Consider the following 26,525-nt stretch of genomic DNA (forward strand, 5'->3'; position numbering starts at 1 on the left):
AGTTCAGTTCTCTCCTAGCCAGATTAATCCAACTCTTATACCATGATTTGGGGGCCAAGCAAGTACCAGGTACATAGTTTACTACAAATGAGGTAGAGAATGCAAGGTGCCACACACAAAGAGTTCGGAACACACAAAGTCCCACTATCACTATCATTTAACGTTGGAAGGTAGAAGTCACATTCACAGGTTGACACGAACACATCAACAATACACATGCATAAAAACAAACAACTCCTTTTATTGCCTTTTGCATGAGAGCAACGCGATCGTGTCTAATCTACAGCGGTCCATCACAAGACTCTGCCTAGCTAACAAGCTCATGCCCATTGTGCTTCATCCCTGTGCTGCCACCCTGTCTATCTAGCTCCTCCATTCAGGAATTCGTTTCCTTCATTTTGGTTGCGCTTCATGACCTCTCACAGTGCTTCCTGTGATGCTCCTTATGCTCCTAGGACATAATGCGTTCGCATCATGTTCGCGCCGTAGCGCGCTATGGCAATAGCATCAACGCCCATTCATCGGGGTTAAATTGAAAGAACTCCATCATAATCAAAGCAGAAATCCGGAAACTTTTTAACTCTTTTTTTTTTTTTAGGGTTTTGTCTTTTTTTCATGCAGCTCTAGATGGACATAGATATATACCATTGTATATAGTCCACATGTGAAAGAGAGATTAATTCTGCCGTGCAGTCAATCGATATTGGCACATGCAACCAGCAACACTTGGCCGCTGTGAACTAAATGCCACACACGAGACAAGAACTCATGTCGCATTCTCCGTCGTCGCTGTCATCTTCGTAGTAGTTCTCTGCGTCACCGTCATCCACGACGTCTTGGTTCTCCTTGTCCTCCTCGTCATATGCAGCGCCATTGGCGATCTGCTCGCGAACAGGCTCCTCAGCAATGTCGGGCCCCTCCAGCTCGGTGAGCACGTCAACGTCTGAGCCTGGTACATCGGCGACGTCAACCACGTCGTGTTCTTCCACGTCGTATTCTTCCACATCATATTCTTCCACATCATATTCTTCCACGTCATATTCTTCCGCGTCGTATTCTTCTACGTCATATTCTTCCACCACTGCATCTGCATTCGCAGGGGCGGGGGAAGCTGGGGCATCTAGCTTAAGGAGACAGTTGGCACCAGGGGAATCCATATCATAAACTTCTGTCTCTGTCTTCTTCTCGGCCGCAGGAGAAGACTGCTGGGCGCCAGACTTATCTCCCGCCTCATTGTGGTTGGCGTCATTGTTGTCGTTGGCATGATATTTGTAGTAAGCAGCCGGGTAGAACTTTTTATGTGCAACGAAGTCGTATCCGCTGCCGTCCCATTGGTATAGAACATATGGGTGCTGTGGTGGTGAATCTGGACGTTGGGGTGGCAACTTAGATGTCGTGTTCATGGGTCCGGATGAAGCTTGGGATTTTGCTTGCTTGGCCGCTCGCTCGTGTTGCTCGATATCCTTAGGGCCGTCCTGATCCTTGTGATCCTCATAAGATCTTTTGACACCTTGCGTGGGGTTTGGGTTGAATCGCTTGCCAGTGAACATGTTGAATGAGCTGTACTCCGGCACATAGGTGTTGTTTGTACGAGGAGGCAATGGTGTATATCTATAGGGGGCAGGAATTCCGTAGTTGCTAGTATGGCGATAACCAGGATTATAACGGGGAATATTATATGACTGTCCTCCTTCGGAGGAGGTGTTGTTGGCGCTGGGAAAAGCGTTCAGTCCTTCTTTGGCGACAGAGCCGTTGTTTCCGTTGCGTGTACCAAGAAAGGGATTGGGATTGGGCGATGGTAGTTTTGCGGAGATGACATTGTCCTCGGAGTTGGAAGGGGATGAACTTGTAGCTTGTGAGGTAAGAATTGCAGAATTATGCTGAATATCTCTGACTTCTTTGCCCTTACCCTTGTCGTGTATGCTACAAGTATCGGAAGCCGTTATTTCATGAACGGCGCTGGAGTTTTGCCATTCACGGAGTGCTACGCCTGTCCAGTGGCTGGATCCCTCTTGACCAGCCGTGTTGCGTGTAGAATAATCTAAACGTTAATGATTAGCTTTAGCTTCAGCTGTGTGAGAGAAGATCGACGCCTTGAATTACATACCAATCGACTCAGCCAGGGTCACTGAGCTGCTAACGCTGCGAGTTTGCAGGTGTGGGCTCAAGACTGGCTGTGGAGAGAGATTGCCGGGGAAGGGAGCTTCAGAGTTGTGAGAGTTGGGGGCATGCGGTGGCTTCTGGGCTATCATAGCCTGCTGATCTCCATTCGTTCGAGGTACGGCAATTTTGGCATCAACACCACCTTGGGTGTTTTCACCCTGGGATATGTGTGGAGCATTGGAGGGAGGAAGCGGGATCAAGTCTTCACATAGAGGTGATCCACCATGGAATCTAGCAGCGCTCGAAGCCGAATTTCTAATACATGGGTCAGTGGTGTGACAGGGTCCAACATATTTCACGGGAACCTACAGAGGATGACCGCACAGTACCCGGGATAGTCTGAAGTTGAGACGATCAGCATAGACTTGAGGGTGTTGAGATGGTCGGGGTAGATAACGAGGCGTGTTGCCGTCTTCACTGAGATAAGTCAATTGAATTGACATCCGTGCTGGCTCCATGCTGTTGTTTGACTGCATGGATGGATATGATAAAGCTTTGATGTGTCAGCAAGAAGTCGGGGGTATGGAGAAGAAGGAGTTGGAAGATAGAAAGGTGACTGGAATCCTGGACTGCTTTATGTACTTAATTTTTCACACACCGACCCAGGAGTACCTGCACCGACTGAATGGCAGCGCTGCTGTGGTAATAGTATAGTGTCAACTAATGCCATTGTGATTATCTCGGTATTCACAGAATTTATCAGCGCACTGTGAGATCTAGCATGAGTTACAACTAATAACTAATGATACAAGCCCTACACCTCACAGTACCTACCTAGCTACAGTGTGAATCGAACCACAAAGTTGGTAGTGGTAGTGAATGGTATGAATGGCCGTACCACAATGAATGGAGAGTGGGTACACCCCATTGAATACTACACTCAATGGAATACAATAGGGTGTGCTTGTGACTATGTTGTTGTTGTGATTTCTGATATAATGCTTACGAGTAACGTCCTTTCAATGGCACTGACACATAGTAACGAGACCACTCGCGTGAAATTCATCTAGGATATCATGTGAATGGAAAATATGAATAGGAGTAAGATACTAGCTCGCAAGTCCAGACTTGGAAACATTTGCTTATTTATTTATTCTACGTAACCTGGCTTAACGTAGTGGCTAGATATGGATTGAGGAGAATAATAGAAATGTCTATTGCACATGCAGCTATGAATGGTGGCATGGTAACAAACATCCTGAGTTCGCCTAAAAGCTGCTTCTATGGTTCATATGTATGTCACTTGCCCTTTCAATGCATGGGGCAAAGGATATGCCATATCCCATCGTGATCTCATCTATTCTCCCGAGCCCGTTATTACTTATTGCACATCCCTCATGCTGCGAGAATAGGCCATGATGATACATGTAGAGCATGAAGGGAACCAGAGAATACCAGACCATCAGGAGGAGAGAAACGATAGGAATATTTAGGGAGGGTAAAAGCTCATTTATGTTACAAAGCTGAAGAACCTAGGAGTTATATAGAGAGCAAGACTCATGAGTGATGAATCTCTACAATATTACTAGGAGACAGTTGGAAGATGCCGTCGTCTCCGTCTTCAGCTTCTAAGAGGCTTCTATGTACCTCTAACATGTCAAGCTCTGTCAGGCCCAAGCGACTACCTCCCATCAAATGAGGAATCTAGCACTGATTCCCATTGATTTACATCATAGAACTGAATTGGATAACTTAGGCATAATTTTATTAGATCCTTGACTGTTGATGGGATAGATACTATTTAAATACTCTTAACGCTAGCAGAGTGTATAGTGGGTGTGGAGGCCGCTCAGGTTTCAGGCTCAAGACTTCTTACATAGTAGCTTGCTGACTTTGTATTCTTCAACCTGGCCTCGCAATGCGTATTGGCACAAGAGCATACGATTTATTTATTATGAATATTGAGGAACCGGAACCTAGGCTCATATCATCATTAGGCCGTAAGGCGGCGTTTCCAGTTATTGCTGGCTGATAAGGGTAATAATACACATAAGCCTCTGCCAATAGCCCCATGCTACGAACAAACGCACTCGCAAGTTTTCTAGATAGACAATTTAGATATAACCATGTTAGCCCATTAATGCCATGCTTCGCGAAAATTTTAATCGCTTTAAGCACATTAGTCATATCGCCTCTTCCTCATCATCAGCTTTGCGCTTGGCTCGGGGAACACGTTCTCATCTGCGTGGAGAGTCTTAGGCATAGATTTACCCTCAGGATATTTGAAGTCGAACTCGGTAAGTAGCCGCGCAAGCAGGAATTTGACCTCAGCCACGCCCAGAAACCTTCCCGGACAGGCCTGGTTTCCGTACCCAAACGTCAAATTGTTGTTTAAATCCGTAAGTACAGCTTGGTTCCTGTCGTACTGAAGCCGGTCTGACTGCCGCTTGCGGTAGCTCCGCATCGGGTCAAAGGTCTGAGGGTCTGGCGTAACTTCGGGGTCCATCTGGTGATCGCCATTGGCAAATGCGATTCTGCACCCCTTGGGAATATGTGTTCCGTCCTTGAGCGTATATGGCTCAAGCGCTACTCTTTGAGGGCTCACTACTGCCATTAGTATACTTACAACAACATAGACTAGGGCTGACTTACGAAGAATAGGAGGGTGAAATCTGAAACACTCCAACAGGAATGAATCCATGCGGTCTAGGTTTCGGTGCCACCGTCTGATATCAGTCCTGGAAGCATCGCCCGTCTGTCTGTTGACTTCTTCGATTTCGTCCCGCAAAAGGGGGAGCCACTCGGGGTGCTCGCAAAGTTCAAACAAGAAGATTGAAGTATTCGTAGATGTGGTGTGAACACTTGCCAGAGTCATTATCAATTGACGATTCGCCATCTCGGTGATAGTGGCCTCTTCTTCGTTGGCCTCTTCTATCATCCAGTCCAGGAGTGTTTCTTCATACTCTGGGTTCTCGCCATTCTTCTTTTTCTCCATCCACTCATAGTGCTGCTTCATCTTCGCGCCAACAACTTCCTCGGCTTTTGCGCGATGCACTTTCAGCCGATTGCGGGCTGGCACGAGTCTAGCAACGAAGGGCCGCATCCATGTAGGAAACATTCTAATGATGAAGGCAGTGGTGAATGCGTCGATTGTGAAATCAAGACATACCCTGAGCCACACTGGATCTCGGCAGGCTGGCTCTCCGACGAAGATCCTAGCTGACATGCGAGCGACTTGCATGCGAATAATTTCTTGGATATCAACTTCAACCCAGTCTGCAGCATTGGTTAGAAGATAACAGTCATTCAAATAGTCGTGTGGCTACTCACCATCCGTATGAGGCACATCAATCTTCCAGCCATAGTCGACTTCCTGGGCGGCAATCTCAAGATATTTCGACAGCTCTGGTGCTAATTTGCGCTTCATGACATGGGCATGAAGATCAGATCTATTCAAGAAGTGTAGACCGGTCCATTCGTAAAGCATGTTCTAGTCCTCTCATGAGCGATATAGTACACCATAGCTGGCACCGAAAACTTACAAAGCTAGTCGCGATTTTGCTACTAAGTATCGTTGGCGGCACCAAACGCAACTCCTCAAGATATCTAATAGGAAGGATGTTGTAGTCCGTGTCGAAACGACGGACTATGAATGGTGTATCCTTGTACTTCAAATTCTATTTAGCGAAGGCAATATGATAGATTTATTTTTAAGAGCGAGTACCTTCTTGTAACCACTTGATATGATCTTGTGCGCACTCAACACGAACCTGCAGTGTAACAAGAACGTGGGTTCGAACCAGCTCCTATAGCCATGGTATGGTATGCCGCGAATATTCTTCCCTGGCTTCTTAAACAGGACGGAAAGAGCCAAAACCGCAACTATCACCGTGGCTGCTATCTGGTCGGGTCTCGCAGAGCGAGCGAGCTCGACGAGATGAGCTATATGACCGTCTGCCTGGTACCACGACATGTTGATCTGAGCGTCGAGGTGAATGTTGAATGAGAAGGATGGGTGAAATCCACAGGCCCAGAGACTCGGGTCAGCGAACGAAAAGGCGGGAAAATCGACATCTTAATGCCGAGGACTATGAAATCAAAAGTGCCGCGTTGGGTGACTGGGTACCTGCATCACTAGCATCGCCTATACCGACTGGGTGACCCCCAGTCTGATAGTCCGGTGCTTCCTCTCGCCTGTGTGTACAAGGGTCAAAAGAGGAATGCGGTATTAGTAACGAATTTGGCTAGAAAAAACGTCACTCGACGATCCACCTTGATTGGACCTTCGCCACAGGCCAAGATTTAGTGGATGAGAGAAGGGAAATGAGGACTGCTATCGATGTACGCCACAAGCACAGCACTAGGATGTAACCCAAAATCCTTCGGGTCAAACGCTTCCGCTGAGCGGTGGACTTTGATAGGATTATATGCTCGCATATTTCCTGCTGTTAGTACTATCGCGCAGGTAAGCAGCTGCCGGTGAGGATAACAGTGCCGAGCGCCGGTGGTGCGCCGTTGCGATCGCGTCAGAATCTAGTGTGACGCGGCCTTCCGGATGTAGAACTCCGATCATTTCATGTGTTACTGCTAGGAAACGTACGTCCTGAGAGAAGCTCTCGTGTTAGGCAGCCGAGGCAGCTACCTAACACGCTTTAATATCTGTTTCATACACAGAGAATATAATCAACTGCTTGACGCGTGGGAATTCGAGCAGCACAAGGGTATGTCCCTGTTGTGAGACGACGGTTTGCGGACGCTCTATCATGCTTGTAGTCATTGGGAAGGCGTCTTTACTTGGTGCTACACGATATCTTGGGAACGGTGCATTGCGAACACCTGCATGCTTAGGGTATGTCTTTGGCACGTGAAGGATCTCAGTCGCAGAAATGAGAAGATGGAGCTGAAACGAATTTGTTTTCAAGCTTCTGGTAATCACAAAACCATATATAGCCCTATAGAGGATTCCGTAGAGATGATTGACACAGGTAGAAACTAAGCAGGTAACTTCATCCAACGCCGTGGCGCCCTACTTATTTCGCGCCCATCTTTTCCAGAATTTGCTCCAACACCTTTGTGCTCTCGTAGGTGTCTACAAACTCCGTGACCTGCGAAACTTGGGTTCCATCTTCAGTGAAGTTTAAGTCAAAAATGACTTCAACGGTGCTCTGGGATTCCGGCGTCCAGACAGTGGTCTCAACCCACAGGGTAGCCTTGCGCTCAACCGTGTCGATGACAGTCCGGGTGACGTTCTGCGCTACGTCTTTCATGGTATGGAGCTCATGCTGCATCTGAGCTTCGTAGTCGGCATTGCTGATCTGTTCCTTAAAGAACTGAGGGTATCTCTTGATGAACGACAGCGGGCGATACTGTCTAATACAATCTTTCGCAAGAGCTACCGAGAGAAGCGAGGTATTCTTCTGCTTCACGGCTTGTGTGTTGTTCTCTATAAAGGCATTGATCGTGTTTTGAATGGTTGCACGAAGGTCTGCCATGGTGAAGGTGGTTTGGTCTTGGGAATCGGCGAAGGTGTGAGCTGATGAAGGATATTTTTTGCGCCCTGTTGTGTAGCACTGATCGAAGCAGCAAAGTTAGAGGAAGGTCAGGCTAGGTTTCGGACTTCTCGCTGTATATACTCGAGTCCAAGACTCAACAACTGAAGTTTAGTTACAGGGAGTACATGGATGCTATAAATACTCCATACCAACGGGAGCCATTTTACCTTGCATGATGATTCCGGCTATTTGAACTACAAGTGTCCGAAGCCAACCTGCAAGGTTCCATCAGCCATACCAGCATGACTGACTGCCTACCGAATATGCTGCACTGTTTCTGGCCTTGAGTAGAAGTTCATACCAACCCAACCTTCACGTTGGCGACCTTGCATCTGCAAGTATTACCCCCTCAATCCCCCCACCCCGTATACTGCCCGTAATCCCTTGTGGCCCCTCTCTTCCCCTCATGGTGGTGGTATCGACGATCAATGCTAATGTAAACCCATAAAAGTTCCTTGGCACAAAAGTGCAGGAGTCTAAGCTTACTCCGACGCTACCGAGGCATTGGTCAGCCGTTTCTCTACCTGCCTCGCCTGTCCACTTGAGCCTGCTTAGCATATTATAGAATTCGGATGAACCCGTGGACAGAAATCGAGGACGGCTGGAAATCCCCTGTCAACTAGTTTGAATTTGCTATCTAACCAACAAAGACGTCTGGAATTGTAGCTTTTGCTAAAAGGTTATATATACATAAATAGACTCGTACATTCCTATCCTCATTCCGATTCCAAACCATATCCTCGCTATCGTAATTCAATTATCAGCACAGCCGATTCGTAAATCGCTTGCCGAACAAGTCTCTTTAAACACAGCATGGGTATCGATTTTGGCTCTATCCTCAATGAATTTTTTACATTTCGTGCATTAATTTTCTTTTAACCTGTTTTCGTAATGGGGAATTGGTCAAACGTCCTGTATTGGCGAGTGCCCTAAATGTCCCGACGGCGAGCTTCTGTACGAGTTCCTATTGATGTGCTCGTCACTCCGTTCCCAGTCAGTGACTGTGGGGTTTCTTGGGGGTTTTCTAGAAGTACGGCTAAGAACGTGGCTATATGCAGACTCCGAGGCAGTGCTGCTGTCCAAATTTGTCTTTGAAATATATCGAATCCAGAAAGACCTAATGGCAGGGGCGCAACCAACAGCCATGGCCACGAAAGCTTCAATAGTGCTAGAAAGCAGGGTTAGTAAAGCTCAGACCGAAGAACCGGGGAGACGTTTTAATCGTACAAGAAGAAGATTGGTGCGATCAACTGAGTACCATCGCCAAATAAAGCCACGTATTTGTAGTAAAGGGCAACAACAGAAGCCGCAATACCCCTAAGAATAATGGTTAGTTGACTTTCATGTCCTGAGAGCGGAAATAACCTACAATATACCAGAGAGGAAAGTAACGCTGAGCCCAATCTTCTTCGAGGTCTCTAGTTGTAAACTGAAGATAACAGGAATAGGCAAAATGAATATGACGGCGTCGGCAATTACGGACACAAAGCCAGATATGACTCCGGTGAGAGTATTGTCATGGGCGCATTGTTGGTATGCAATCAACGTGAGGTCGTCGGTTGCACACGAGACCAGTGTGAATATAAGTCCAGCAACATAGACAAGCCCCGTAACCAGGAGAGTGGCCCACGAGATGTACAGTAGCCAGCGATGAATGCCAAAAAGCTTGACATAGAGGAAGAGGATAGGCGCTTTGGTAAACCACAGGGTGCCTTGCACTAGAATGATGATAACAATAGCGAGCTACCATCGCTGCGAGTCAGTATCAAGACCTGTTGTTCGAGATGATCTATTGGAACTTACCCTAAAAAGGAGTGGCAAGTCGAGGTTCTGGACGGGAACCGATACGGCTGTAATGCTGTCAGTTCGAGTTCAATCAACGCGTTTAAGAGCAAAAATGAATGCCTTACCTCGTACGACGATGTCATTGACTGCATATGTTGTGACTAAAAAACTCCAGCCAACAATCGACATGTCTTAGGAGTTGTTAGTACGTGGGTGAGTGGTACAGTTATGCATGGTGGTAGCAACATACAGTCGTGCGTATTTAATTTCCCATTCGACGCATGGTAGTTCACAAAGCACCGCGCGCCGACCAGGACGCTCGCGATGACAATCAATGTGATTCCCACCCCTTCGTAGATGGGCAAAGTAATGAAAGGCATCGTGACGTTGAGCGCAAGCCGCCTCGCTTATTGATCCAGCCTTGCACACAGGCCTCGAGGGGGGAAAGGTACACGACGGGAATCGGAAAGATGAAGTCTTTGAGGAAGTGCGTGCGTGTGGGCAGTGCTGCTAGTGCAGAGTGGAACACTATTAAGACTCGTACGATAAGCGTGAAGGGTTGGCGATCCCTAAAGGGGGATCCTGAAGGTGGGTGACATCGTTGCTCTACTAAGCCCCATCAAGTTCATGTCAGCGAGAGCGGCTTAAAGGCGTTAGATCGGGCTGCACGACAGCTTTCCCAAGAGGTTGATCTCTGGTTGACTGCGACAGTGACAGTGACCACATACTCCTTCAATATTACAGTACTTGCTCTCATGCTACCGTACCATTGTCTGATCCTTCTTCGCCCTATTCTCCACGTGGGACTGGATGCCTCATTAACACTTGAAGGGTATATATGGGGTATATGTGACGCTATATTCGTCTACCTACCGAGAACTGTAAGTTATTCACTTAGACTCACTCTTCAATAGGTAACTTACTTAAGACGTCCCTGAGTACCACATTCCAGACAGAATATACTACTTATGTATGGATACTATAGAACCCTCGTAGAACCCTCGTAGAACCCTCGTAGAACCCTCGCAGAACCCATGTGAGACCTGCAACAAGCTAACTTTTAGCGGACCGTGAAAGACCATGTCGGAACCGCATCTTACGTATACTAGTATGCGGCAATTGTTGTGCTGGCCTTCCCATACAAGATCTGATTAGCTCGGCTTTCAAGCACACCATCGTTCAAGGACCGCCGTACGTAAGCAGAGATTATCGCCACTCCCAACCCCCCATCACAAGCTCCAATACCGGCCGGACTATTGATTACCTAAATCACGCTACTGTACCATGCACGCTGCTGGTATCTCATGTCTGCATGTATTACAATACCTACTAAGTAGTGTTGGCCAACTTGTACGGTCTTCTGGCTGCCGGCAGAGTTGTGTGTCAGGATGGCATCGACTTTTCTGAAAATAGCAGCCCCGGGCCGGCGATCGCCTATGTCGGATATTTCTAATACTTTCAATGTGTTATTGACCAGGAATAGCGACAAACGTTCCGGGCTCATCGCAGAATGAGTGGAATGCCTAGTAACTTGTACGACATGGTCCCTGCCTTGGAACATACTCACTACGCACGGATATACATGTAGTGCGATTCTAGTTAGTACATATATAATATTTCGCTTACGACAAAGATCCTAACACTATCTTGTCATCTCGCTCCTCTGTCTGGCGCAGGAGAGGCTGAACCCAAGTTCACATTAACTGCCGTATCAATAAAGGAATGACATGCTGTTCCCTGCTTAACAGCACGCTAAAGGCTCCTGCTACCAAGATAAAAGCAAAACCCACCTCTAAATGGGATGTCTCGGGCGGTACACTAGTGACTAGTGTGCGTAGAAGTCAAGAGACGAGTACTAATTAGGATGTTGAACGACAGCTTACTGATATTACCTAGTATAGTATCGAAACACCCTAGGGCCTTTAAGCAAGGTCTTTTGAGGCACGGTCCTTTTTAGATCATGCTAAATACCGACGATTGAGTAGTATTATGGATAGCAAAGGCATAGCATGGCCCACGGTTCTTGGTCAATATCATGTCTGCTCTGGAACGATGACTCCACACAGATATATATCCTGGGGGATAAATACAAGCTACTGGCAGGCGGATCGTAGTCATACTAAAGCAGAAGCTAAAAAATTAAGCGTTGTTGAAGAGTGCCGAAGCTGCTGATCCCAGCCACGACAATACTAAACACTTTTGGCACATTCTAGTATGGTAGCGCCTTTAATCAACCCTTCGTCACCGAGGCCGTTTCGCCGCTATTCGGTCAGAAAAGACCACCTAAGTTGACCGAACTTCCTTGTATCAGTTGCCGTTATTAGAAGTCCTTTCGCTTTTGAAAGTAGCTAACTGACGACGGATGCTAGTTGAAATGTAGCGGCGAGCAACATGGATGCCAGCGGTGTAGTAAGATCGAATGTTGCTATCCCAAACCACCCAATAACAGACGGAATATCAGGCACTCGCAACACCATACTATTCCTAGTAAAGCTGCGTTGGAAGCGAGTCATTCCTCAGTAGCCAAGGAGGGCCACATTCTTCCCCAGAAACCCCTCTCGATGACATACATGAACAACTTAACACAAGGGGACAAATATCCCCACAAGAGATACTGGACAGTAGCCCTGAGCACAGGTTATCACACAAAGACGTCTAGGGAAATTACGTTGACGACTTCTCTGCGGATGTCTCCGATTAACCACAGGGGGGAAAAGTCGGAATTTAGAAGATTGGCAATCGACGGTACCGGCAAATACCGCACCGAGAAGCCTTACCACAGGAACAAACACCACTACCGGGTCCCCACTGCTTCACGTGGCAAAGGATTCTACAGTGTTGGGTCTTCCTAGGATATCCTTCAAGTCGGAATTTTTGTGCTTCTACTACTCGTATGCTATTGGTAGCTACGAATCCATCCAGATGAGACTAGTGTGGAGGCCACACAGAAAGAAAGTTACTCCTGGTGCGCTTTTCATGGCTTGAAACATGCATTGGCAGAATGCGAGAACATCCTGCGGCTTCCGCACATCGCAATCCAACTATATCACTCTTTTCAATAGTCAAGAGTTTTCAATGTCAAGTATGGAAGGTGCATGTCAAATTCAGTCTTAGTGTCAGCAATGGTACGGGGATAGGCTTAATGAACCTTTCAATAGAGAAAAATAACGATCGTCGACAAAGTGAAAGGCGGGACAGGGTTCTAGGAGATGTGCCCAGCCACACCAACAAGGTAATAGTACTAAGACGATGGCAGTTCGATAGTCACGATCGAGACTCCGTCATTCAAGGTCTATTTTCGACAAGAGTCTCACAGCTCTCGAGTCTAGTGGCCGCAGCCAGGGGTGTCGAGTTGAGAAAATACGAGCGCGGCCACTCGCTTTCGCGACGAATGAGAAACCATGTCGATTCCTTCAGCCAAGTCGAGACATAAGTAATAAAAACTGCATTATTATAATTGGCTGTCAGGGTTGATGAAGCCGAGAAGTCCTAGGGTACCGTTGCCAATATTCGCTCGCGTACTAAGAATATGCCTTCTCCGCTTATCATGTATGGTAGCGGTGCAACTGCATACATGATACATAGTAGATTTCATGCGCCGCTACTGGGGATTTGCTGCTGAGGGGCGACGCTTAAATATCACAACATTATTTTTCGGGGCCATGGCAATTGTGTTATGTTCCACCCAGGACTCCGAGGCCCAGATCGGGGATAGTGCGATTAACCCAGCTCAATAACGTCACGGCCGCATACCAAGATTGCCTAGTAAATATGGGGGCGTAATACCTACTAGTAATGCGTGTTGGAATGGGTGTTTGAAAGGGTCCAACAGGGGAAAAAGAGTAAACACTAGTAGCGTTGGTAAATAGCAATGGCTTGCAGACTTCGACGTTAGCCCTTGTTTTGAACAGGCTCTGGAACCTCACATTTAGTTGCTTCCGTACAAGCTGACAGTTTCGATTGATTGATTATTTGCTGATAGGTGCTATGCTGCCTCGCAACATGACCGATGAGCAACCATCATCAGTGCTCAGTCGCAGCAATGGTTGTGGGGGGCACGTCATAAATAATAGAGAGGTCAACGCGGCCGCAAGGCATCTACTCCAGTTAGCATCTACCAACTGTGACCAACATGTCGGGCTGGTATTTGATTATAACCTAGTCAGTTGTTTTGAATGATTCTTTTGCCCGTGTAAAAGCTGACTGACTTACCAGGCTCTTTCTACATTCCTATTCTCCGGCTTTTCCCCAGCCGATCTCAACTACCCGGGCCTGGATGCCATGACAAATGTTGTTTCGCAAGTCTTCAATGCCGAGAAAGGGGTTGTTGGCCCCGGTAAGTGGCAAAAGCCCTCCCGTTTCCCCGAATCAGCCATTTGAATTAACAATTCGTTAGCCTCCCAATTGATGGTTGATGCGGGCGATACAGCCAATGCAATTACATGTCTAAAATTGCTTGGACAAGATGAGAGCGCGGCGAAGCTCATAGAGGTGCTCTTAGCGAGGATTCAACCTAGTGTCTATCGAGAGCTCAGCTTCAGTGCCAATTGCAATGTGTTGTTGGCCTTGCTATATCAAGACACGCCGGGGGACTACTACGAGTGGATAATGAAGAGCATTGGACTCCTGTGTGATGTGTGGTGGACAGCAATCAATAGGATCGAGTCGAAAGGGGTAACTTTCACCTCTGGCAAGTGGCTCGGTATACGCTAACTATTTAGTAGAACGTCTCATCCCTATATCCGACGCTCCAGTTCGTAAGAGCGGCCTTGAAATTGACTGATTTGGTTGAGAAGGGTCGCCTTCCTCCATTTGACGATATAGTAACCAAATCTCGCATTGCCATATGTTTGTACCAGGCATGCATCAGGACCCTCCTGGAGCAAGGCGAAAATGGCTCCTGGAACAGTTCAGTCGCAGATACTGCTCATGCTATCGTCATACTCACTGAAGCACGAAAATTCGACCTTTTTAGGGAGACTATGGATGAATTAGACTCAGCAATTAGCCGTGCTGTCAAATTTCTAAAGCCTTCAACTGTAGTGTCTGAAACCCCTTTGAATCAGGCCGCCAATTATGTATCATCATTCTTAACCGAGACATTCAGGCTTTCTGCACTGAACACCTCCGCAAAACTGCCAGATACTCTCATAGGCTCAAGCCTCCGGGAAGACACAAGCGCCATACCCAAACTTATAAAACTGTGGAAGTACACCCCTCTTTTCCAGAAAGTTCCAGAGTGGCAGATCCGGGCGTCGATGATTGAAGGAACACTATTCCGTCCCATCGTCAGAGCTCGCAGACTAAATATATTCACGAGGAAGGGCGTGGAAGAAGACAAGTACTTTGATGTTATTCCAGTAGCTTGGCCCACATGTAACTATCGAACCCGAACATTTGCCCCGTCGTGCTTCTTGTTTGAGGGCATGATGGCCGCGCTCTTAAATTACCAAGTCGATGAATTCATAGAAGCAGTTGCAGGGGTCAACTACGCTGATAACATCCCAGAACTTCGTCAAATCATCGACGACGTCATAGTTTCTATCAGTGAGGAAAAATCTGTGGACAACATATATGAGACGTTGTGGGAAGAATCTGCAGCCAACGGAATCAGCGAATTGACTAATGGATCCGCCGCGAATGGGGCCGCCGCAGGTCGACTTTCTACAATCGACGAAGTCAAACGTCGGGAAGTGTTAGTGCCCTTGACCAAATTCGTTACCCACGCTCTAAAGCACCCCTCGATTTTATCATCGAGCCCCTGGGATCAGAAGAACGTCACCAACGAGCTCCGAATATATCTCCAAACACATGTGACGCAGAGCGAGGACAACATGCTCTTACAACAGGGCAAGTTTACCAAGGGAGTGATGAGGGAACACTTCTTCCGATGGGTCCGCACAACGTCTGCTGATCACACTTCCGCCACATATACCTTCAATTTCATCAGCGCCCTCCTGGGCTCGTGGATTGAGAATGGACAAGACTGCTTCCCATCAACCCAGGAGAAGTACTACGCCGCAGCAGCATGCCAGCACTTAGCAGCTATGTGCCGCATGTACAACGACCACGGGTCCGCGATACGAGATCACGACGAGGCAAATGTAAACGCGGTCGATTTTCCCGAATTCGGTGTCAGGGTGATCGACTCCGGCGACATCGAGATGACGAGGAAGAAGGAGGCTCTATTCGAAGTCGCGCAGTACGAGCGGAGTTGTATTGAGGAGGCATTCAGACGGCTCGAGGCTCATGCCGCGGGGTCGAGGTCGGCGGACGCGCGGGCTAGGAAGAGCCGGCAGATGGAGATTTGGCGCATGTTCTACAACGTTACGGATCTCTTCGGCCAGATCTATGTCCTCCGTGACATCGGGAGTCGCTTGACGGTTGGCAATGGCACGCCAAGTTAAGGAAGTTTTGCAATGCTTATGTTATTTCTCCAAGCGGAAAAGAGTTTGAAAGCTGGCTAGCGCTGATCCATCTACGGAATGTCTAAAGTTTAGGTTATAAATGACTATAAATAAAATGTGGCAACACTAGGCCCCATGCTCTAATAGATGCTTGCCTCTTGTCTAGGGTAATCGGAGTATTTCTGAGACATGACTACTGACGAAACAGGGTTGGCCATCCAGCATTGATGCAAGTAGCTGTATGGTACTTTCTAGATCACGGAATACGACATTTTCGAGATTAACTAACCTCTTTTCGACCTGCCTTGCTTCCCAATCCTGGATCTATTCCGTACTAAGGATTCCGTTATGAACATTCGATCGTGTGCCCCTGCGACATATTACATGATGTAGATAACCTCTGCCTACTCTACGTGTTCACAATACGTAGCATGGCGAGTAACGCACTCTACAGTAACCCCTAGTAGTACGAGGCTGTAATGCAACACTTTTCCCAGTCTAAAGTGATAGCCAACGTAGCACGTGGCATGGTGTGAGTGGCGCTCGTAGCAACGGTTGGCTTGCGGGGAATTCACCATGCTATTAAAAATGAAAAGGTTCTTCTTGTGCTTGATTGCAGTTTTAATATTCTGTTACTAGGTATCGTACTGCGCACTATTAGGTTGTTTGCCTTCCAAAAATTGCCCACCAGCACTCGACCGTTTGAGACTCGTCGTCATCGTCTCCCCAGTCGTCCTGGCCACTAAGATAATGCTCCTCTAGCACTGTCAAAGGTGAGGCACCATTACTCATGGCTGATCGAAACTGTGCAATAAGTTTCTTTGTTATTTCGTCTCTTATAGGCACCATGACTATGGCCCTTGAGGCTGAGCTAGCTGACAACTGCTCACGGATCGCCGATGATAGAAGGTCTGGGTGGTCATCGTCATAGATGCCATCCGCAGCGAGGATTATCTAGAATGTGTTAGCACACGATATTGGAAAGAGGTTGTCACTTACATTGAACTGGTTCTTCAAAGAGAACATCGAGTCATTTCCACTTTCAGAGCCCCAAACCAATACACCTGAGCTGATATTGCCACCGAGCTGTTCGACCGTACCTCTGTTTTGATTAATATTGTACTCAAGGTTTGGCATGATATCAGGAAGATCGCTGAGAACGACATCAGCTTCCCATGTTGCAGCAGCAGCGAGCCCCAAGAGCCCTGTGCCCGAGCCAAGCTCCAAAATCTTCAAGGGCTCCCGGCGGATCGGACCTAGAAGATGGGCCAGGCATCCAGAAGTGAACTTGTCCAGGAGTTGTGCCATGAGATACGACGAGCCCCATGTCTTGTGGCCCAAGGAATCGCCGGTGATGGGGGGCTCTCGTACGATCAATTCAAAACTGGCCTGCCTGTTCTGGAACGGCCATCGTCTAGTTATCTCCCCCATCCCTGCACGTCCACAACGCTGTGAAAGGCAGCGACTCGCCTCCTCCCAAATTATCTCCCTCTGGTCATCATCCTCTAGCCACTGAAGAGCATTGCTGATGATACTAGCAAGATATGCCGTAACTTCGCGGCGTCCACGAGCTGTGTTTTCTTGACTCTCTCGGAGTTCTTTCTTGGACACCCCCGGACCCCAAATTTGGGGTTCAACATGAAGTCCTTTCAGGCAGGCTAGCAACTCCTCAAAGGGCGGCTTCTGCCAGACCTGAGGGAAGTCTGCGGGACTAATATCACAATAGTCTTTAGTCATGCTTATTGCTCTATAGGGGGCGAAGAGGGTGAAAAGTCTGGTCACCTAAGACCCGAGAGTAATGATGCCCTCATGGTTATGTGTTTAGATGTAGTTTAAAATTGCTTACTGGTAAATCTATATACAGAACTATGTCAAGTTGCTTCATGGAATTTATTGACCGGAGAAAAAGGAAAAAGGACGCCACATTATGAACTGGCCCGGCGGTAACACAAGCCACAAACTGATGTGGCTCATTGCTACTGCTTGACCCCACACTAGAACCTACCTAGGTACTAGGTACCTAATCGATAAGTTCGAAGCTCCCACCATGCCTCGAAATTTAACACGCAAGTGACTCACAAGCTCTCCTTCTCTCCCTTTCCTTTCCTCAAGCATCGTCCTCACCAAGGCTGTGTTTCCGGGCTACACACAGAATGGCAAGCAGCCGCAGCCGTTCATCGACTTTCGTGCTCTAGCACGCAAAGCTCGTATTTCCTTCGCCCGTGAGAAATTCGGAGTACGCTTCAATCTCACCTGTGCCTCGCGTTTCGGCGCGGGGAGCTCACAGGTCTGTCCGTGAGGGCCTCGCGTGATTTTCACGCGTATGATTGGCATCAGAGACGCAGGGCCTTCCCTCTCGCTTGGCTCCGCAAGGGGACGAGCGGGTTGAGGTTGGTTTCCTATGGGAGAGTCGTCATGAAGCTTGTGCGCATCACTTCAGTGCAATACACAGCCTCTTTTTACAGAGAATTCAATTCCGATCACTCTGGTGGGGACGATGCTTCACTCTTTTTTCATCTTTGGTACGTCATGTAATAATACTCAAGTTCTTTGGGTTCTAGGATACTACTAATGAAATTAAATGCTGCCTAGGTTTCCTCGTTATCGTATCCATCAGATTCGGCTCGTATTCTCCTCCGGTTCAGTTGTTGGAGTGATTCTCTGCTTGCATATTTCCGTCTTGACGGTTGGACTCCGGATTACGCCGCCCCCCTGTGACCCAGACACGGCTTGTGTTGAACCCTTATTCAAGTGATGAAGCATATCCGCAGTTGGTCTTTTCGGGTCCACGAGCCTTTCCAGCGCAGCGAGCTCCTCTAGAAGATCTACGCAGGCGGCTTCGTTAATGGTGGATTTCCCGCTTAGCATGACAACGCTGTCACCTGTTGCCCTTATCCTTGCCAAGTGATGCTGCCTTGAATCATGATCGCTTTTGTGATCGGGTCGTTGCGTTCCTGCCAGCAGTTGTGTGACTTCCTCAACTTGATTCAAGCAACTTTGTAACTTCATGTTTTGAATCTCGAATTGGTGATCGTCTTGTCTGTCGGTGCGCTTGTACTTGCGATAATATTCCACTTTCTGTTGCCATATTTGCTGAAGAACACCCATTCCAACGTAGATCCTAATGCTGTCCATCTCCCTAGCGTATTCCTCCTGGAACGTGCGCTAGATTTTCGTGTTCTCTTTGACCTGCTCCCTTAATTGATTTGCTGCGACTGTCATCTTCATATCCGCCATCATCTTCCTTACACCTAAGTTGTGCGAGGCCGGATGTGCTGGAAGGAGAGAGTTGTCTAGTACAGATGGGACCTCTACAGAAGAGACCCCCATAGAGGAGGACCCCACAGAGGATTGGCTTCGTTGAGTGCCATTTCTTCTTTGAGCATGAGGATGAACGTAGAATCGGTGAGAGCTCATATTCTTCACTGTTGCAGATAACCGTAATCGTTACATCAGCCCTATGCTTGCCAGTGGAAATAGATGTGGTCCGTTTCATGTGTCGTAGTGTTTACAATATCGAAATCTTTTGGGAGCAAGTTGGGCGCCTTCTTTAGGGCTTTAACGACAGGAGTCGCCTAAAATTGATACGCCGCAAACCATTGTCTGGCAGTTTGATCTTCTGCTAGGTTTGCCATATAGAACAATCTTGCTCTCACACACATAGAACACCAACTTTCGTGCAAACGCACAACTCCACTACTTAGCAGCAACAAATCATCCAGTCAGGCACTGATGTTGTCTCATAATTTGCCAAACAGACTGGTTAATGGCCAGTTCAACCTAGAATCATTGCGCCAAGAACATATGCAAACACTAGGCTTGCTGTAGGTAGCATAATACAGCCAAGAAAGAGGGGGAGGGGATAAAGGTTTTGTCAACCCAGAAGAGCAAATCACGGCGAGAATCAGCGTCTTGATGCTACACAGCGGCTAGCTATACATAACGTAGGGCACCCAGCACGGTACCTCTTGAAAACCATGACTTAAGTCTCGATACATTCATAGATGAACATGTACGTGCCTCGGTAGTATAACTTAAAGCTCCGATCTGTCATCTCTCGGAACCGGGACCGGGACCGGGACGGCTACCATCTTATCCATTGGAAGGGAGCATGCGCAACACGCAGCCAAATATAGACGAGAAGGGCATTGTGGGAAGCTTTGTCCTTCGCAAACTTACATCAATGCTGTGCTGATCAGCCGAACGCTTGGTTGGTTGTACAGTAAGTAGCAAGTTGGGGGATCCCTTTCTAGCTTCCATTCGTAAGCCTTATCATAGCTTCTCTCTGTCTCGCATTGGAGGTATCCCGTCATGTTTGATCCGTACAGAGATAGAGAATCCGCATATGTTCATCGTAGATTGTCTGTTAAAAGGTAATGGCTAGGATACATGTACATAGGTATATGTTACGATGTCACATGATACTCCGTATATACTACGTAAATTAAGACGCTATTGCTAACTTTACTACTACTAACTCGGCTAAGCGCCTCTACTCAACCCGACAGTATGGACCTGCGGGTCACCTTGAACACGCTAGACCATCTTAAGCCGCAATTGTCATCAATAATCCTTGATCTGTACCCACACTGTGCCGCCAAGGTACCCCAACCCTGACAGAAATGACGAGGGAGGCTCTGTATATGTAAGTTGTCTCAGAAGTACCGAAATCTTTCCTTTGCTGCCGATAGGTCAACGCCTCTTTTGTAACATGGAAGCAACGCGCAGGGTTCAAGTCAAGACCTATGGTATCAATATTCTCATTGTCCCCTTGATGTCCCCTCGATGTCCCCTTCATAACAAACAGCAACAACAGAAAACATTGGTCCTGAGCACTTGATGGACTAAGCACGCGTAACTGTGCAACTTTGCTTCCTCTACTTCGTAGGTACACCTTAGATAGGCCCCAGGCATCATATGTATACCGCTGTTGGCACATGGTGGGTAAAATCATGGCGGGGAGATGACAGCAGCTGCTGAGTAACCTCTTTGCACGACCGGTTTGCAGAGGACAGCATATGCCAAGGCTGCACAGAGCATGCTGTGTCGCTCAATCTGATAACGCGTACACTCCACTTCCTCCTTTTTCCCATTGTCTCGTGGCCTACAGTTTCTGGTGCGCCTTGAGGTTCTGCTACACATCGGCTTTAACTAAGTTCGCTCTTCCTCCAGCCAACGAACACAGCAAGTATTCCCCGCATACGGAATGAGCCGGTTCTGCCGCCGTGCAAACATCTCATTCAGTAACACCCAGCTCGTGTCAATTATCCATCTATCTCCCTTACAGAATCTAAGCCACTGAGCCAACTGCCCAACGGAGAGGAATAACCGCTGGGCGGCCAAATCTTGCTAAATCACCACAGATATATATAATAATCAAATTATGTAATCCTAACTTTAGTATCTATTGGGGACTACACCTCGTAGCTCGACGCTAAGCTCTAGTGTGTTATATTCGTATTCTTTACCTGCCAACCTACTCATTAGGTATGCAAATAGCTTCTAGATACACATGGCCCACGATTACGTAGGTAGGTGTGCACAAAGCAAGGACACGGGCACAAGGAACGAGCAATCTTGCCTTCCAAAAGAGGCGGCGCAGCTCCATCCTGTGGCACATGAGGAGCAAGGCGTTCACTCCGTCACTTTATCCGACCTGCATCATCTCCGGAGGTAAGGCTGCTTGAAACTCGATGACCATGCTCATGGCACTGGCATTTTGCCAATGTTTGCTCGACGAAAAGGACATCTAGATGACAGCGCACCCTGGGAAGCAGTACGACGAGACGCTCGCTCACTGCTCCTCTAGCCTCCCTGATAAGGTTATAGGCTGCTCCCATGAAGCTAGCTGTTTTGTACCTGTTAGGTAGTTCTTCATACTCCCGTCATGGATCCAGGCATTTATCTATTCAGGTGTTCCCTACCTACCTACGTAGTCCCACACACCCCCTGGGTGCTTGGATCCAAATGCATGACATGCTGCATGGTGTAACTTGAGAAAGGTATAGAAAAGAGTTAGCTTTGCTGCCTGCCTGCTTGCTTGCCTTTTCCCTGCTCCGCGGAACATACTTACGTCCCTTTCAAGCCACCGCATGCACGCCAAGGGGACACAACGTTTTATCTTCATAGGTATCTTCGTATCAAAGGCATCAGCCGATGTACATGTGTTCTCTCCTACGAGTCGAGACCAGGGGGATAATGTACAGGACAACTAGCCATACATACATCATCAAATATATAGCAGAGCAGGCACACAAAAATTATCGAAATGTTCCATAGACTAGCTACTTAGGTACCCAAGCGAAGACCGGGCAAAAAGGTTCTCGACGCAGTCAAGATGTTATGTACAGAGGGGGTATATACGTAAGTAGTGGGCTAAATTCGACTCCTTTCAGCACTATGGTTATTCGCGTTTAACTCATCTGCCTGACCTGGCCCGGCCACAGTTAGGGTGCCATGACCAGAGGGGGCATATAGTCAGGTTAGGTTCGATTCCTTTCAGCGCTATATGGTTATTTCGCTTTTGGCTCATCTGCCACATGTCTACAATTCTCTACCTTGCATACCTACATACAACCAACTTTGCCGTGCCCGTGCCGTGCCTCGCATGGCACTACATGTAACCTCTCGCCATCCAATCAAGCTAGCATCTGCGAGGAAACTCAAATGCATAGACAGGCAGCGAACAAGGAAAGACGAAAGCCATGTGTAAATAGGGGAGAGGAAAAGAAGACCAGCAAGTACATTATTTCAAGTTTATCGATATAAGCTGATACATCTTATGAAAAGGTAGATCCTTACTTAAGCCATGAATTCTGCTGCATTTAATGTGTTCCCCATGAAGGGACATGACCGGATGCGTATAGATAATATATATCATTGAACTTATACATGCAAAGTATTCGTCACCCATTAATCCACGTAGTCTACATATCAGTATAGTAAGAGAGTACTTGCTTTATCTCTATTTATTCTACCAAGCTACACATAGCCAAATGGTAATTTGCCTAGGCATACTAATGTAGAAATCCTAATTGAAAAATTTTGTCTATTTATTCCTGTAGGCCTCACACCTACAATAGTCCCAAGGAGGTGGAAATCGTCAGGGTGAAACGTTGATTCATACTCCATTTCTCCAGAACCACATTAATACCCATGCCTTCACTTTAGGCCTAGGTATGTTGTCAGGGTTGTTGTCCCGCTAGCCAGAATGCTTCAGTTTGACCTGGCTGAGGGATCCGTATATTTGAGGGTGGGACTATCCATCGTTGACCGCCTCACATGACCCGAAGCACAACTCATTGAAGGGTCTAGAACCATTAACCAAAAGCCAAGTTTGTTGGCATGAAAAATTATGGCCGTATCGGGACGCCTCTTGACCGGCTTATTCATTAAACAGGAAAATTGAGAGACATCTCTCCGATCGAGGGAATATTCACACCGTCCAAAAGAACGCCCCAAATCGATGCTGCCGAGGTCCGTATGGGCCAAATTATGCAAAGAAAAAACATTAACCAGGTCTGGAGAAGCACCCAATCTAGGCGCTGGCAGCAGCAGCTTCCTGGATCTCGCGCTTCATGGTGACAAGCCTATCACGCATTTGGAGGAGGCTGGTAAGCTTGTCATCTGGTGGGCTTTTCAGTTCCGCTATCTCGTAATGGAGTGCCTCATATTTCTCATAAAACTTGGTGAACATGAGGGCCTGAGATAAAACCTCCCGGGAAATACGAGGCTTCTTCGAGGGTGGGGTCGGGGTTGTGTCCGGTGACTCTTCTTCGACTGACTCTCTATCCTTTCGTTTTTTACTAACCACAGCGACAGAAGGTGCCAAAGATGTAGCGGAACTTGACGTTGATATGCTATTCGTAGGACCATGAGCCCGGCCGCGATCGCGCCCGCGCCCCCGTTCCCGCTCCCCATTACGGGGTGGCTGGATTGGGTGCTGCTGCACGCGATTCAGCGGCCGTTGACTCGAAGGGCGCTCCTCGAGATCAGAGGCATTAGTCGGTGGCGATGTAGCGAGAGGTGAAGACTTTGTAGGCGAGGTGTTCTTGCTTTTCATTGTGAAACTTGAATTTATTGTGCTATTAGTTCCTCGAGAATTTTGACTAGCATCTGACACGCGATGCTTAATCGGCTTGGCTTCTATGGTTGGCTTTGGCAACTCCTTTGGCTTAATACGCTTGCTTAGAGGAGCGCCTGAACTAGAGCTGCTGTCGTCATCTTCACGGGAGCGCTTCTGTGGTGATTTATTCGTAACTCCGAGTGGTTTCGCAGGCGCACGAGGAGCTCGAACTACAGGCTTTGGTTTCGGTTTCAGAGCAGGCGGTTCCTTCGGTTTTTCGCTCATTTTCCCTGCAGGTTTCTCGGTTCGTCTCTCAACAGACTTCTCGATTTGTTTTTCAATAGGCTTATCAGTAGACTTTGGGGGCAACCTTGACTTTGGAGCCGGAGCAGTATTCTGTGACGAGGGGGCATCCTCTACACTTGTATCTGTGTCGTATACAAATTCTTCAGAAAGAACTCTCTTGCCCTTCTCCTCTGCAGCCTTAACCTTGCTGACTTGTTTCTTTGGCGCAGGCTTCTTGGGGTTGCTGGACAAGAGGCGCTTGGTCTGGGCTTCGCGTTCACTGATCTTCTTCGGTTTATTCGAAGTTGGCTGTGAGGCTGATCTAGACATAGCTTCACCTTTTGCTTTAGATGAGTCAATGTCGCTCTTGTTCCCATCTTCTGCCTTTTGGACAGCAATCTTGGGTGCAGGGACAATCGTGCTCTGCTTCGCAATCGACGCTTGCAGCTTGCTCAATACGATATTCTTGCCTCGGTCTTCTTGAGGAAGCAATCTTTCCCAAGCAGAGTCTGATAACATCATTCTTTGCTTGTCGTAAGCCTTTATAGCGCCATCGATGGCCGACTGACGATCCGCAGGGTTTTTGTAGTCATAATTCCAGACATCTAGTTCTTTCCAATATGGTTTCTTCAAACTCCACTTCTCTGTTGTCTTGTTGAAATCGGCGACCTTTTCAACAGTCGATTTTAGGTCCGAATCTGCACCGGTCCAAACATTTTTTAGATGTTCGAAAGACTGATCTCTCACAGCCAACTCGTGGACCAAAACGGACCTCTGTCCTTTGTTCTTCTCTAGAATTTGTTGAGAGGCGGAAAAGGCGGGATTCGGCGAAGATACACCGTTCAGAGCAGGACTGGTGGGTAGTGATCGGGTCGTACTCGACAAAACGCTCGCCATCGCTGATCGCCCGGTAGGAAGGTTTTTGGCACCTTTGGGGGCACCATTGACAAATTTTGACCTGTTTATTGTTAGCTCCGCAAATTGAGACCCAGTCGAAATCACCGTACCCCTTGCCGCTCTTTTGAGCATGAGCACCAGTCCGTGTATCGAGGTCTGAGTCCGCTCCAGAAGACGAAGCACGGCTGGTATACTTCGCTGTAACTTTCGTCGCTTTCTTCGCCAAGAGGGATTGGGGTGGTTTCTTGGAAATGGACATAGTGGGGTGTGGTAGTCGCTGGGTCTTATTTCCAGCATCCGTCAGATCTGTAAGATACAAGTCGTAGTCTAAAGACTCTGGGGTAGCCGAAATCTTGGTTTCCTGCGATCCATAGTGCAGAGACTGATGATGGCACGGTTAGTTTAGAAAGCAATGACATAGGTTACACCAAGGATTCCAAACATAGGGATACATTTTCCCTACAGCATACACAAGAGACCTGGAATCTTCCTCCGCTATCATAGTCATGAAATTGTGTTTGTTGTAACACTGTTTATATATAGATTTGGCGACCGTGAGATAAGAAAAATCCACACTTACGGGTGTGCCACCCAAAGTTATTTCCACGTTCTGCCCACTCTGTACGCATTTGATCATATCTTCAATCATGCTATTGTTCAAGGTAAGACCGAAAGTTTGCATGGGAAGAAAGTCCCTCGAGCTGGGCGAGCTCTCCAGCGGTAAGCCGGCATCTGGTATTATGAGAGCCGACATGGTCGATTATTCGGTTCGTGAGTCTTCAGCTACGTTTCCAAAGCTTGCGGAAACAAAATGTCTCTTGCTCTGTATCGTGTTGAAAGTATCAAAAAAGATACAACTGCGCTCTACACTCTGCACCCGGCTAGACTCTCAGAAGTCCAACGGTAGAACAGTGGGCTTCCCATGCAGCTGCATTACATGGTGTGGGGATGAATTCCCGGCAGTCTCGTCGGCTGGTTCGAATCGGTCAAATAGATCGAGGCTACGAAGCAACGGGGACTAAGAAAACGACGACAAGGACGACGACGAAGCGGTAGCGGCAAAGGTGACCGGGACAAGGCGCTCGGAAAACGAAGAGGATGCTAAGACGGCGAGGACAATCAACACACGGTGGATAACGACAATGAAGATCCCAGAGTTTGGGAAGGACAAAGTCGTACAGGAAATGCCTCTCTTGGTCTAGAGAAGAAAGGAAAAGAGGAAGTCTAGGCACAATGCCAGACAAGAGGCAAGAGAGGTGAGGTGAATGGTTGGAGAGGTAGAATGGTGGTAGTAGCGTAGGTAGGTACTCCAGGAAGGTTAGCGGATGAGTTGGATGGGTGGATCAAGGATAGAGAGGGAGGATTGGAGGTGGAGAAAGTACCAGCGCAGCGCAGGTCTGTGAGGCGCTGGTGGGAAGTACTGGCCAAGTA

General features: G+C 47.7%; 9 protein-coding genes across 9 annotated transcripts; 2 read left to right on the plus strand and 7 right to left on the minus strand.

Annotated features, from left to right (window-relative positions):
• Positions 1-221: 221 nt before the first annotated feature.
• On the minus strand, positions 222-2,156 carry F5B22DRAFT_605287 (uncharacterized protein). The gene is made up of 2 exons (XM_047974834.1): positions 2,108-2,156; positions 222-2,041 (listed from the first exon to the last, which is right to left on the minus strand). The coding sequence occupies exon 2, from the start codon at positions 1,548-1,550 to the stop codon at positions 741-743; it is 810 nt and encodes a 269-aa protein (XP_047831305.1). The 5' UTR covers positions 1,551-2,041; positions 2,108-2,156; the 3' UTR covers positions 222-740.
• Positions 2,157-3,872: 1,716 nt separating this feature from the next.
• Positions 3,873-5,686, minus strand: F5B22DRAFT_133688 (cytochrome P450). The gene is made up of 5 exons (XM_047968980.1): positions 5,646-5,686; positions 5,434-5,593; positions 5,273-5,379; positions 4,756-4,964; positions 3,873-4,710 (listed from the first exon to the last, which is right to left on the minus strand). The coding sequence occupies exons 2-5, from the start codon at positions 5,464-5,466 to the stop codon at positions 4,283-4,285; spliced, it is 777 nt and encodes a 258-aa protein (XP_047831306.1). The 5' UTR covers positions 5,467-5,593; positions 5,646-5,686; the 3' UTR covers positions 3,873-4,282.
• A 1,430-nt stretch (positions 5,687-7,116) lies between these two features.
• On the minus strand, positions 7,117-7,855 carry F5B22DRAFT_133667 (uncharacterized protein). Its single transcript, XM_047968979.1, has 2 exons — positions 7,823-7,855; positions 7,117-7,673 (listed from the first exon to the last, which is right to left on the minus strand). Exon 2 carries the CDS (start codon positions 7,593-7,595, stop codon positions 7,134-7,136), a length of 462 nt encoding a protein of 153 aa, XP_047831307.1. The 5' UTR covers positions 7,596-7,673; positions 7,823-7,855; the 3' UTR covers positions 7,117-7,133.
• Positions 7,856-8,256: 401 nt separating this feature from the next.
• On the minus strand, positions 8,257-9,968 carry F5B22DRAFT_605295 (uncharacterized protein). Its single transcript, XM_047974835.1, has 6 exons — positions 9,691-9,968; positions 9,566-9,631; positions 9,459-9,505; positions 9,025-9,398; positions 8,883-8,972; positions 8,257-8,823 (listed from the first exon to the last, which is right to left on the minus strand). The coding sequence occupies exons 1-6, from the start codon at positions 9,818-9,820 to the stop codon at positions 8,559-8,561; spliced, it is 972 nt and encodes a 323-aa protein (XP_047831308.1). The 5' UTR covers positions 9,821-9,968; the 3' UTR covers positions 8,257-8,558.
• Positions 9,969-12,137: 2,169 nt separating this feature from the next.
• On the plus strand, positions 12,138-13,046 carry F5B22DRAFT_605304 (uncharacterized protein). The gene has a single exon (XM_047974836.1). The coding sequence runs from the start codon at positions 12,442-12,444 to the stop codon at positions 12,871-12,873; it is 432 nt and encodes a 143-aa protein (XP_047831309.1). The 5' UTR covers positions 12,138-12,441; the 3' UTR covers positions 12,874-13,046.
• F5B22DRAFT_605305 (uncharacterized protein) lies at positions 13,045-16,013 on the plus strand. The gene is made up of 4 exons (XM_047974837.1): positions 13,045-13,601; positions 13,656-13,776; positions 13,837-14,114; positions 14,165-16,013. Exons 1-4 carry the CDS (start codon positions 13,428-13,430, stop codon positions 15,845-15,847), a joined length of 2,256 nt encoding a protein of 751 aa, XP_047831310.1. The 5' UTR covers positions 13,045-13,427; the 3' UTR covers positions 15,848-16,013.
• A 356-nt stretch (positions 16,014-16,369) lies between these two features.
• On the minus strand, positions 16,370-17,737 carry F5B22DRAFT_605308 (putative methyltransferase-domain-containing protein). Its single transcript, XM_047974838.1, has 2 exons — positions 16,847-17,737; positions 16,370-16,801 (listed from the first exon to the last, which is right to left on the minus strand). The coding sequence occupies exons 1-2, from the start codon at positions 17,582-17,584 to the stop codon at positions 16,505-16,507; spliced, it is 1,035 nt and encodes a 344-aa protein (XP_047831311.1). The 5' UTR covers positions 17,585-17,737; the 3' UTR covers positions 16,370-16,504.
• Positions 17,738-18,320: 583 nt separating this feature from the next.
• F5B22DRAFT_133879 (uncharacterized protein) lies at positions 18,321-19,460 on the minus strand. The gene has a single exon (XM_047968981.1). The coding sequence runs from the start codon at positions 18,980-18,982 to the stop codon at positions 18,461-18,463; it is 522 nt and encodes a 173-aa protein (XP_047831312.1). The 5' UTR covers positions 18,983-19,460; the 3' UTR covers positions 18,321-18,460.
• Positions 19,461-23,072: 3,612 nt separating this feature from the next.
• F5B22DRAFT_133899 (uncharacterized protein) lies at positions 23,073-26,130 on the minus strand. Its single transcript, XM_047968982.1, has 3 exons — positions 25,675-26,130; positions 25,205-25,476; positions 23,073-25,155 (listed from the first exon to the last, which is right to left on the minus strand). Exons 1-3 carry the CDS (start codon positions 25,846-25,848, stop codon positions 23,385-23,387), a joined length of 2,217 nt encoding a protein of 738 aa, XP_047831313.1. The 5' UTR covers positions 25,849-26,130; the 3' UTR covers positions 23,073-23,384.
• Between the last annotated feature and the right edge of the window lie 395 nt (positions 26,131-26,525).

This window comes from Xylaria bambusicola (assembly GCF_022495145.1).
Source record: "Xylaria bambusicola strain CBS 139988 unplaced genomic scaffold F5B22scaffold_18, whole genome shotgun sequence".
Taxonomy (NCBI): domain Eukaryota; kingdom Fungi; phylum Ascomycota; class Sordariomycetes; order Xylariales; family Xylariaceae; genus Xylaria; species Xylaria bambusicola.

Bases quoted from the DNA above. Each gene is read 5' to 3' on its own strand.
- F5B22DRAFT_605287 (XM_047974834.1), bottom strand. From the start codon at position 1,550: ATGTTCACTGGCAAGCGATTCAACCCAAACCCCACGCAAGGTGTCAAA.
- F5B22DRAFT_133688 (XM_047968980.1), bottom strand. From the start codon at position 5,466: ATGGCTGGAAGATTGATGTGCCTCATACGGATG. The intron at 5,380-5,433 runs GTGAGTAGCCAC...CCAATGCTGCAG, and splicing joins TGATGTGCCTCATACGGATG to ACTGGGTTGAAGTTGATATC. The intron at 4,965-5,272 runs GTATGTCTTGAT...GACTCTGGCAAG, and splicing joins GAGATCCAGTGTGGCTCAGG to TGTTCACACCACATCTACGA.
- F5B22DRAFT_133667 (XM_047968979.1), bottom strand. From the start codon at position 7,595: ATGGCAGACCTTCGTGCAACCATTCAAAACACGATCAATGCCTTTATA.
- F5B22DRAFT_605295 (XM_047974835.1), bottom strand. From the start codon at position 9,820: ATGCCTTTCATTACTTTGCCCATCTACGAAGGGGTGGGAATCACATTG. The intron at 9,506-9,565 runs GTAAGGCATTCA...ACAGCATTACAG, and splicing joins CAATGACATCGTCGTACGAG to CCGTATCGGTTCCCGTCCAG. The intron at 8,824-8,882 runs GTACGATTAAAA...CCTGCTTTCTAG, and splicing joins ATCGCACCAATCTTCTTCTT to CACTATTGAAGCTTTCGTGG.
- F5B22DRAFT_605304 (XM_047974836.1), top strand. From the start codon at position 12,442: ATGCGAGAACATCCTGCGGCTTCCGCACATCGCAATCCAACTATATCA.
- F5B22DRAFT_605305 (XM_047974837.1), top strand. From the start codon at position 13,428: ATGCTGCCTCGCAACATGACCGATGAGCAACCATCATCAGTGCTCAGT. The intron at 13,777-13,836 runs GTAAGTGGCAAA...ACAATTCGTTAG, and splicing joins GAAAGGGGTTGTTGGCCCCG to CCTCCCAATTGATGGTTGAT. The intron at 14,115-14,164 runs GTAACTTTCACC...ACTATTTAGTAG, and splicing joins ATAGGATCGAGTCGAAAGGG to AACGTCTCATCCCTATATCC.
- F5B22DRAFT_605308 (XM_047974838.1), bottom strand. From the start codon at position 17,584: ATGACTAAAGACTATTGTGATATTAGTCCCGCAGACTTCCCTCAGGTC. The intron at 16,802-16,846 runs GTAAGTGACAAC...AACACATTCTAG, and splicing joins CTTTGAAGAACCAGTTCAAT to ATAATCCTCGCTGCGGATGG.
- F5B22DRAFT_133879 (XM_047968981.1), bottom strand. From the start codon at position 18,982: ATGGACAGCATTAGGATCTACGTTGGAATGGGTGTTCTTCAGCAAATA.
- F5B22DRAFT_133899 (XM_047968982.1), bottom strand. From the start codon at position 25,848: ATGTCGGCTCTCATAATACCAGATGCCGGCTTACCGCTGGAGAGCTCG. The intron at 25,477-25,674 runs GTAAGTGTGGAT...TGCCATCATCAG, and splicing joins TAACTTTGGGTGGCACACCC to TCTCTGCACTATGGATCGCA. The intron at 25,156-25,204 runs GTACGGTGATTT...AACAATAAACAG, and splicing joins GCTCAAAAGAGCGGCAAGGG to GTCAAAATTTGTCAATGGTG.